At 41.7% G+C, this 9,842-nt stretch overlaps 1 protein-coding gene across 1 annotated transcript in view; it reads left to right on the plus strand.

The window, feature by feature from the left end:
- Positions 1-1,563: 1,563 nt before the first annotated feature.
- LOC145397606 (solute carrier family 23 member 2-like) overlaps positions 1,564-9,842 on the plus strand; it is a 24,269-nt gene continuing 15,990 nt past the window's right edge. The window contains exons 1-2 of the mRNA XM_080270647.1: positions 1,564-1,683; positions 2,918-3,075. Coding sequence (XP_080126773.1) covers positions 1,564-1,683; positions 2,918-3,075 — 278 coding nt within the window. The remainder of the gene's footprint in view (positions 1,684-2,917; positions 3,076-9,842) is intronic.

Genomic DNA, 9,842 nt, shown 5'->3' on the forward strand with positions numbered 1-9,842 from the left:
GATTGTGTATAGTATTTTAGTGTACACATTTTTCTGAAGGTTAATAGAACAGTTGAAATTATGATGACGTTCTGTTCACAGCTCTTGCAGCATCGAAAGCATAACATCAAGCCCAAGTCATTCCAGCGATGCAACACCACTACATGTACAGGTGTGTGTGTGTGTGTGTGTGTGTGTGTGTGTGTGTGTGTGTGTGTGTGTTGTTAATTATGAAACGAATAAAACAAACAAACTAACAAGAAAATAGACGTGGTGGGGTGAGAGTTAGGTGTAGTGTGTGTGTGTGTGTGTGTGTGTGTGTGTGTGTGTGTGTGTGACGCAAGATCATACAGTCCCCCACATCTCGGTACGTGACGGAACACTGCTTAATTTTTGACAGGCTAAATTCTAAACACAGTGATATAATATTGTAGTCTAAATAATTCGTGTCCTTTCGTTCAAGGAGGAGGGGGAGGCCAAGGATGAGATGGAGGGATGGAGTGGAGAGGTATATGAGGGAGGGGGGTGCGAGCTAGGAGCAGGGCAGTGAAATGGCGGGGGGACAGGGCGACGTGGAGGCGATTTGTTTGTGGTGGCCACCCCGTATAGGATTAAGGCGTCTGGCAATAGATAGATAGATAGATTTTACCATTTTAGACAGTCAGTAGAATGTGGAATACGACTTTATCATTGAAAAAAATCAGTTCATCGTTAAGGACACCTAAGATGGCGAAGAAATGTATGCTTGAATCCACGGCCATTGCGTCAAAGAAACATATATTTTTCATCGTTACTTAGCCGATCCCGATAATTCTTCCCCTCCGACACCGATGCTCGTATTAACAGGCCTCTTCTTGCCGATTTACACCACTAGCGGCCGCCCTCTTACGGGATTATGGCGTCTGGGTGGAAAGGAAGAGAGAGAGAGAGATGAATATTGTGTCTCTGCTCCAACCTTCAGAGCGTAATTTTTGTACCCGTGTAATAAGTTTTTTTTTTTTTTCCTTGTGTCTGTCGCTTGGTCACATTCCTCCCCCCCCCCTCTCTCTCTCGACAAGTTCAGTATTATCACAAACCAGTTCACCTTCCTGCTCTCTCTCTCTCTCTCTCTCTCTCTCTCTCTCGTTCTGTGTGTGTGTTTGTCAATCTGCAAGGTGGTGTGGTTGATGATGATGATGATGGTGATGATAATGAGGAGGAGGAGAATGATGATGATGATGGTGGTTGTGGTAATGACAATGATGAAGGTAATGAGTTGATGATGATGGTGATGATGATGATAATGATGATGATGATGGTGGTGATGATGGTATGCTGTTGATGATGATGATGATATTGATGTTGGTGATGATGATGATGATATGTTGATGATGATGATGATAGTGATGGTGATGGTATGATGATGGTGGTGATGATAGTATGCTGTTGATGTTGATGATGGTATGCTGTTGATGATGATGATGATGATGATGATGGTGATGATGATAATGATGATAACCTTTTAATGATAGGAAGTAAAAATGAAGATAATATTTTTCTTCCCGCATTCTTGGTGTTCATCTCACAACAACGAAAAAGACGGCCATGGAGGAGGGCGTAGGCGGGAAGGAACAGTACGGGAAGGAAGACGGGACGAATGACAAGCTGCTGTACGGGGTGGAAGATGTGCCCCCGTGGTATCAATGTTTACTTTTGGGCTTTCAGGTTGGTACAGTCCTTAGGTGCCGTTTGGTTGTACGTCTGCCACTCCTTAAATGATTTTCGGACTGGTGCTTAATATTCTCTTAGTCTTCATTGATTTTAGGGAAGCAATGCCACGTCTTGCTACGCCACAGCACACCACATATCTTTCCGTAACATCCACTTACACAAAACACCACACCACGCCACACCTCCCTCTAACACCAGGCCACATCACACCACACCTTCCTCTAACACCAGGCCACACCACACCACCCTCACACCACACCCCAACACACCACACCACTCTGTCACACCACACAACCACATCACCCTCTGACACCACACCATACCATACTCTTACACCACTTCACACCACACCACCATCTCACACCACACCACACCACACCACCCTCTCACACCACACCATACCACGTCACCCTCTCACACCACACCACACCACCACGCCGTCCTCTAACACCACACCCTCCCACACCCCACCCCATCCCACCACACCACATCTCACCTTCCTCTAACACCACACCACACCACACCAAGGACGTTAATCTTAGGCCACTGAAACTCCTGCGTCCCGTAATTCTGTACATGTTAATTTGAAGTTAAGAAATAATATGTTTTTGGATGTGGAAGTGGTTGAGATTAGGAGAAATACACTGTGATTTGGACATGTGGACAGAATGGAGAATGAAAGACTGACAAAGAGGGTGTATGTAGGTGAGGTGGAGGGAGGGAGAGGGAGGGGTAGGCCGAGGATGAGGTGGAGGGATGGAGTTGAGAGGTATATGAGGGAGGGGGGAGTGAGCTGGGGGGAGGGTAGTCAGATGGTGGGTGACAGAGCAACTTGAAGGCGTTTTGTCTGCGGCCACCCTTTGCGGGATTAGGGCGTCGGGCAATAGATAGATATATGGACTTTGATTTTCCTTTTACATATTCTAATCTTGTCTATTTCCTTCTGCCTAAATTGGATGAAGGTATGATTATAGTGCTTTTCTTACTTGCATTGTGCCCGTATCTGTGAGTGAATGGTGGTGGTGGTGGTGATGGTGATGGTGGTGGTGGTGATGGTGATAGTGGTGGTGGTGGTGGTGGTGGTGGTGGTGATAGTGGTGGTGGTGGTGGTGGTGGTGATGATGGTGGTGGTGATTGTGACGATGATGATGATGGTGGTGGAGATGGTGGTTGTGATGATGATGATAAACACGATAATGATGATTTCTCCTATTTCCCACCATTTTAGAATTTCCTGATCTTCGTCGGGGGCACCATCGCTGTCCCCATGGCCCTGGTGGGGTACTTGTGCCTGGGGGAGACAGACCCAGGGCGAGGCGAGATCATAGCAACGTTAATTTTCGTCTCCGGCATCATCACTATAATGCAGTCCACCCTGGGAGTCAGGTGCGTTTTCTGTGGTGTTTGTTTTGATGCGTTTTCTGTGACTTGGCGTATTGCATTTCGAACTCTCTCTCTCTCTCTCTCTCTCTCTCTCCTGTATTTCTTTTCTACCCCTTGCTATGTCTTTGTTATTACCTCTCTCTCTCTCTCTCTCTCTCTCTCTCTCTCTCTCTCTCTCTCTCTCTCTCTCTCTCTCTCTCTAGCATCTTACCATAAGTGATTGCTTACGTAAGTGATGGTAAAGGAGGAATGGGAGGCAGTATGCTTGAAGGGCGTCTCCTCTCTTCCTGTTAGTCTCATTTTTGGTTGTATTTTGATTGTAATGTATTTATAATCTGGCAAGTTACTTCAGATTGTGTCCCTTGCTCTGTGTGTGTGTGTGTTCTTACCTTACCTAATTGTTCTTACCTAATTGTATCTTTACAGGAATGAGTCAAGCTCGTATTGTCCCGTGTCTTAGACCATATTTATCGTACATATCCTTAAATTTGTGAATTGTTTTGGCACACACTATTTCATTCGGTAGTGCATTCCATTGATCAATTGCTCTGTTTGGGAAACTGAATTTCCTTACGTCTTTATCACCTCTCTTCTTATGCAGTTTTTTGCAGTGTCCTCTTGCTGATGCTTCTCCATGTGTTAAGTAATCATTTATGTCTATTTTCTCCTTTCCTGATATGCACTTATATAGCATTATCATGTCACCTCTTTTCCTTCTCTCCTGTAGTGTTGGTAGATTCAGTTTATTTAGTCTTTCTTCGTAGCTTAGGTCCCTTAAGCTTGGTATCCATCTTGTAGCGGCCCTTTGAACTTTTTCAATCTTGTCTATATGCTTTTTGAGATGAGGACTCCAGACTACTGATGCATATTCCAGGGTTGGTCTAATGAATGATGTTATTATCCTTTTTAGCATGTCTTCATTTATGTATGTGAATGCTATTCTCATATTTGCAAGCAGTGTATACATGTTCCGTACCTTCTCGCTGATGTGGTCAGCCGGAGATAGTCTGTTATTGATAATCACACCTAGGTCTTTCTCTCTTTCTGATGTGTATAGGGTTTTATTTCCTAACTTATAATCCCAATCAGGTCTTTTTCCACTTTTACCAAACTTGATTACATGACACTTGTCCACATTGAATTCCATTTGCCATGTACTACTCCATTCATGAAGTTTATTTAATTCTTCTTGTAGCTCCCTACAAGAGTCTGTGCTAGTAATTCTCCTTTGTATTTTTGCATCATCTGCAAACATATTCAGATAGCTCTCATTTCCAGTGTTACTGTTTATATCATTTATGTACACTAAAAACATGATTGGTGCCAGCACCGAACCCTGTGGTACTCCACTAGTCACTTCTTTCCATGATGAGTAGTTTCCTCTTAGTACTGTCCTCATTTCTCTTTTTATGAGAAAGTCTTGCATCCAACAAAACAGTTTGCCTCGAATTCCTCCTTGATGGTACAGCTTCCATAAAAGTCTTTGGTGTGGTACTGTGTCAAAAGCTTTCTTGAAATCTAAATAGATACTGTCCACCCATCCTTCCCTTTCCTGTATTGAGTTTGTTACTCTGTCATAGTAGCTCAACAGATTAGTAACACATGATTTTCCTTTGCTGAAACCAAACTGTCTTTCTGTTATCATACTGTGTTTTTCTAGATGATTTACCCAAGCTTTTCTTATAAGTTTTTCTAATACCTTGCTTACAACACTAGTCAGTGATACTGGTCGGTAGTTGAGAGGATTTTGTCTATTTCCTTTCTTGAATAAGGGGACTATATTTGCTTTTTTCCAAATATCAGGTAGTTTCCCTTGACTCAAAGATTTCTTGAAAATTAAAAATAATGGTTTACTTAACTCCTTTGCACATTCTCGTAACACCCAACATGAAATTTCATCAGGACCACTTGCTTTTCCTCTGTCTAATCCACTTAACTCCTCTTGTATTACTTTTTCTGCTATTTGTATATCTGGTAGTATGTGTGGACATGCGTGTTCCACATAGTCTCTCTCAAAATTTTTTTCTTCTGTAAAAACTAATTGGAAATTCTTATTTAGTGCTTCACAAATATCTTTCTCTTGTGTATAAGTGATTCCCTCGTCCGTGATGGATTGTATTATATCTTTTACTTTGGTTTTGCTTCTGATATAGCTGTAAAACAGCTTTGGTTGATCACTACTTTTATTTATTATATCCTCCTCAAACTGTTTTTGGGCTTCCCTCCTTATTCTTGTATAGTCGTTTCTTGCCTGTTTGTAATTATTATATGCCCTTTCACTATTGTGTCTTCTGTATCTATTCCACAACAAATCTCTTCTTTCTTTTGATTTTTTACATTCTGTATTGAACCATTTCTGTATTTTCTTATCTGCTTCTTTGTGCTGTGGGATGTACTTCTGGACTCCTATTTCATAAAATTCACAAAATTTTTTATATACAGCATTTAAATCTTGTCCTCTAAGCTCATTTTCCCAATCAACTTCTAAGAAATACTTCTTTAGGTCTTGATAATTTCCCTTTTTATAGTTTAGCCTCTTTTTGTAACTGTCAGTGCTGTTTACTATGTCATATGCTATCCTGAAGTTATAATTTAGTACTGCATGATCGCTTTTGCCGAGTGGAGGGTGATATATTAAACTGTCAATGTCATTTTCTTGCCTAGTAAATATTAGATCTAGCACTGAAGGTACATCAAGTCCTCTTTTTCTAGTGGTTTCCCTCACATGTTGCGTTAAGAAAAACTCTTGTACGAGATCCAGGAGCTTTTGGTCCCAGCAGCTTTCTTGGCTATTTATATCTAGAGTATTCCAATTTATATTTGTATTGAAATCCCCAGTTAGTATAATTCTTTCCGATTTCTCTTCCATTTTATGTAGCAAGGATCTTATACTATGAATTGTACTCTCTGCTAGGTCCTCATATTCGTCTCTTTCCCATGTGTTTGATTTGGGTGGCATATACAAATTGGCTACAATTACTTTACCTTCAGATGTGTCGATCTCTACTGCAATCAGTTCTACTTGTGATGGTATATCTAGGTTTATTTCCTTGACTTTTAGATTTTTCTTAGTTAATATTATAATTCCTCCTCCTTTTTTTAAATTTCTGTCTCTTCTCCATATATTGTATTCCTCTAAGTTTAGTATGTCATTGGATATCCTTGGTGTTAATTTTGTCTCAGTTAGGCATATTATTTGTGGTTCATTTTCTCTGACATAATCATTCATCTCTAGTAATTTAGATACCATTCCATCCACATTTGAGTACATCAACTTTATCATCTTGTTTATATACTTGTCATGACATGGTCCTACTAACTTCCTCCTTTTTCTTCCATCCTGTTTGTGTACCACTTTCGTACCTGCAATCCTATTACTTTGTAAAAAAATTTCTTCTTGTCCTCTTCTGATCTTCCCTCATTTTTTGTTTTTGCTTCCTCCCTTTTCTCTTTCAGTAATTCCAGTTCCTCTTGTGTTAGACATCTTTTTATCCATACATTTTTGAACTCCTCTTTTTCCATAAGATTCTTTGCATTTTTTAGTATCTCTTCCACAGTGTTTACACTCTGGAAAGTCACCTTTAGAGGTCTTGTCTTGCTTTTCTCGTATTTCCCTAACCTTTTGTGTTCCTCTATGTCTTTACTACAGATTTCCTCTGATACTTCTTTGAGTAAGTTCATTACATTTGCCATCTCCTTTTTGTCTCTAGTGATTTTGTTTTTAATTTCTTCCTCTTCTATACCAGTGATTACTATTGATTTATTTATTTCTACTGAATCTCTGACTAACTTTGGATTGTTTTGTATTATTCTTTTCACTTCCTTTTTAATGCTTTTTTCCTCCACCCTTGTTTCCAAGTCTTTCTTTACTTTCACCATTTCAGCATACGTGATTTCTACATCATTTTTGTAGCTTTGCACAGCTTCATTCACCTGTGTTATCTTCTCCTCAATATCACTGCTCTGGTCCATAAGACTGCTTGCTTGTCTAATTGTCTCTGTGTCATTTTTTAACTCTTCCATAACACTCTCGTGATTAAATACTGTACTTCCCATTTCACTCACTTTCTTCCTAAGGGTATTCAATTCCACTGTTAGTTCACTGATGGTTGTGTCTTTCTTATTGGCCTCCTTTCCCAGTTTATCTATCTCTTCCTTTTGCAAGTGCATTTGCTTCTTTATTTTATCAATTTCATTTTTGAAAGCCATTTCTAGATTGTATACACGTTCAACCAGTCTATTGTGAGTCTCCACTTCAACTAGTTCTTGGTAGAAATCGTCATTTTGCTTTTTACTTTTATCCCTTTTCTTTTCCAAATTTGTTTTACTGAAGTATGTATCCATTTTGTAATACTAAATGAACAGAGTATGTACTTACAGTGTGCACGCTTTCCCGGTCTTTCTGTAGTATAAACAAACCCAGCTGACTCAACGCATCGTGGTTCTTTGTTGTTTCAACCAGTCTTATTTAAACTTATTATTTCTTTTCCTTTTAATAATGAAAAATCATTTAGTCTAACCTGGTACAGAGCTTGACTCATTCAAAGATACTTATTTAGGTAATGCCTCTGGCCGTGTTGAGCTTGTATGGAGCGCCGGTACAGACGTCCACATCCAACGATGCCGTGTGTGTGTGTGTGTGTGTGTGTTTCTTACCTAATTGTATCTTTACAGGAATGAGTCAAGCTCGTTCTGTCCCGTGTCTTAAACCATTTTTATCATACATATCCTTAAATTTATGAATGGTTTGTGCTTGCGCGCGCGTGCGTGCGTGCGTGTGTGTGTGTGTGTGTGTGTGTGTGTGTGTGTGTGTGTGTGTGTGTGTGTGTGTCCATCCTTTACTATACTATATCATGGTCCTTCAATGTCTTGTACAGCACGCCTTGATCATGTTTCCTTTCCTTCGCGTTTTGAGAGTAGCGTCACTAGGGTGGGACACTATCCTCGTAGGGCAGCTCAGCCAACACATACCACCCTCAAACACCACCACACCACCCTTTAACACCACCCCACACCACCCTCTAACATCACGCCTCATCACCCCACCACCTTCTAACCACGCCACACCACCACACCACCCTCTAACCACGCCACACCACCACACCACCCTCTAACACCGCACCACACCACTCTCTAACACCACCCCACACCACCACACCACCCTCTAACACCACACCACACCACTCTCTAACACCACACCACACCACCCTCTAACACCACCACACCACCCTGTAACACCACACCACCCCACCCCACCACCCTCTAACACCACACCACCCCATCCGACGTTGTACCTATTTTAACTCGGTGATGTGTTTTAGGTGTAAGAGGCAGTATTGTAAATGTGACCCAGCCCAGGACATGTACGGTGATAAAAACATTTCTGTGAAGGATTTCTTAAGTAACCTGTCGTGGTGTAGCAGTGGCAGCCTCCTTGGTGACCTGCACTGGTGGTTTCAGGTCATACAGGGTGACCTCAAATGAACGCAGGTCATAGCACTAGGAAGACAGGGGCATCAGGGTTAGTGGTATAGCAGGATGGGGTCAAGGTCAATACGGTGTGGCTGTGGTAACGATTAGGTCAGACTGATCAGGTGGTGTGGCCCTGAGTCCGCCCCACACACACCCCACCTGAATCCCTGTGACTTCTATCTGTGGGACTTCTGTTGACTTCTATCTGTGGGACTTCTGTTGACTTCTATCTGTGGGACTTCTGTTGACTTCTATCTGTGGGACTTCTGTTGACTTCTATCTGTGGGACTTCTGTTGACTTCTATCTGTGGGACTTCTGTTGACTTCTATCTGTGGGACTTCTATTTACTTCTATCTGTGGGACTTCAATCTGTGACACTTCTGTGGGACTTCTATCTGTGGGACTTCTGTGGGACTTCTGTTGACTTGTATCTGTGGGACTTCTATCTGTGGGACTTCTATTGACTTGTATCTGTGGGACTTCTATCTGTGGGACTTCTATTGACTTGTATCTGTGGGACATCTGTGGGACTTTTATTTATGGGACTTCTATCTATGGGACTTGTATCTGTGGGACTTGTATCTGTGGGACTTGTATCTGTGGTACTTTTATCTGTGGGACATCAGAGCCATCCCAAGAGAGGCGTGTGTCTGCGTGATTATTATTTCGCATTCAAGAGTACCTACCATTTACAGCGCTGGGTGGTAACCATATAACCAAACCATACGTGCTCCCTACGTGTCAACAAGTGGGTTGGTGGAGGGTTAGTGCCCCTCCCCGTAAAATTAATAACTCAAAGTCAAATGGCCACCCTTTATGGGATTATGGCGTCTGGCAATAGATAGATAGATAGATAGAGTCCTTACGACGTCGAGGTGGTCATTTGGAACACATTTTGAAAAGGCCATAAAAAATAGACCATTAGAAGTACACAATCCAAACTTTCAGGACTGTTGTGTCATCAACTCAGCTTAACGTGAATGCAGAAATGAAGCAAATCTCTCATCTGTCTGTCTATCTAATGCCAGACGCCATAATCCCGTAAGGGGTGGCCGTTTGACTTTGAGTTATTTGTTTTACGGGGAAGGGCACTAACCCTCCACCAACCCACTTGTTGACACCTAGGGAGCACGTATGGTTTGGTTATATGGTTACCACCCAGCGTTGTAAATGGTTTCTTGGCTTACAGGAAACCATTAGGCTTGTCACTCAATGTAAAGCCACCTGTAAAGGAAAGAAAAACAATAAGAAGTGACAGGAAAGATGGGAGATATAGGAAGAGAGGAGGGCAGGCACA

The sequence above is a fragment of the Coenobita brevimanus genome, chromosome 42 (genome assembly GCF_032717465.1).
Source record: "Coenobita brevimanus isolate Jiangsu-jjx chromosome 42, ASM3271746v2, whole genome shotgun sequence".
Lineage (NCBI taxonomy): Eukaryota > Metazoa > Arthropoda > Malacostraca > Decapoda > Coenobitidae > Coenobita > Coenobita brevimanus.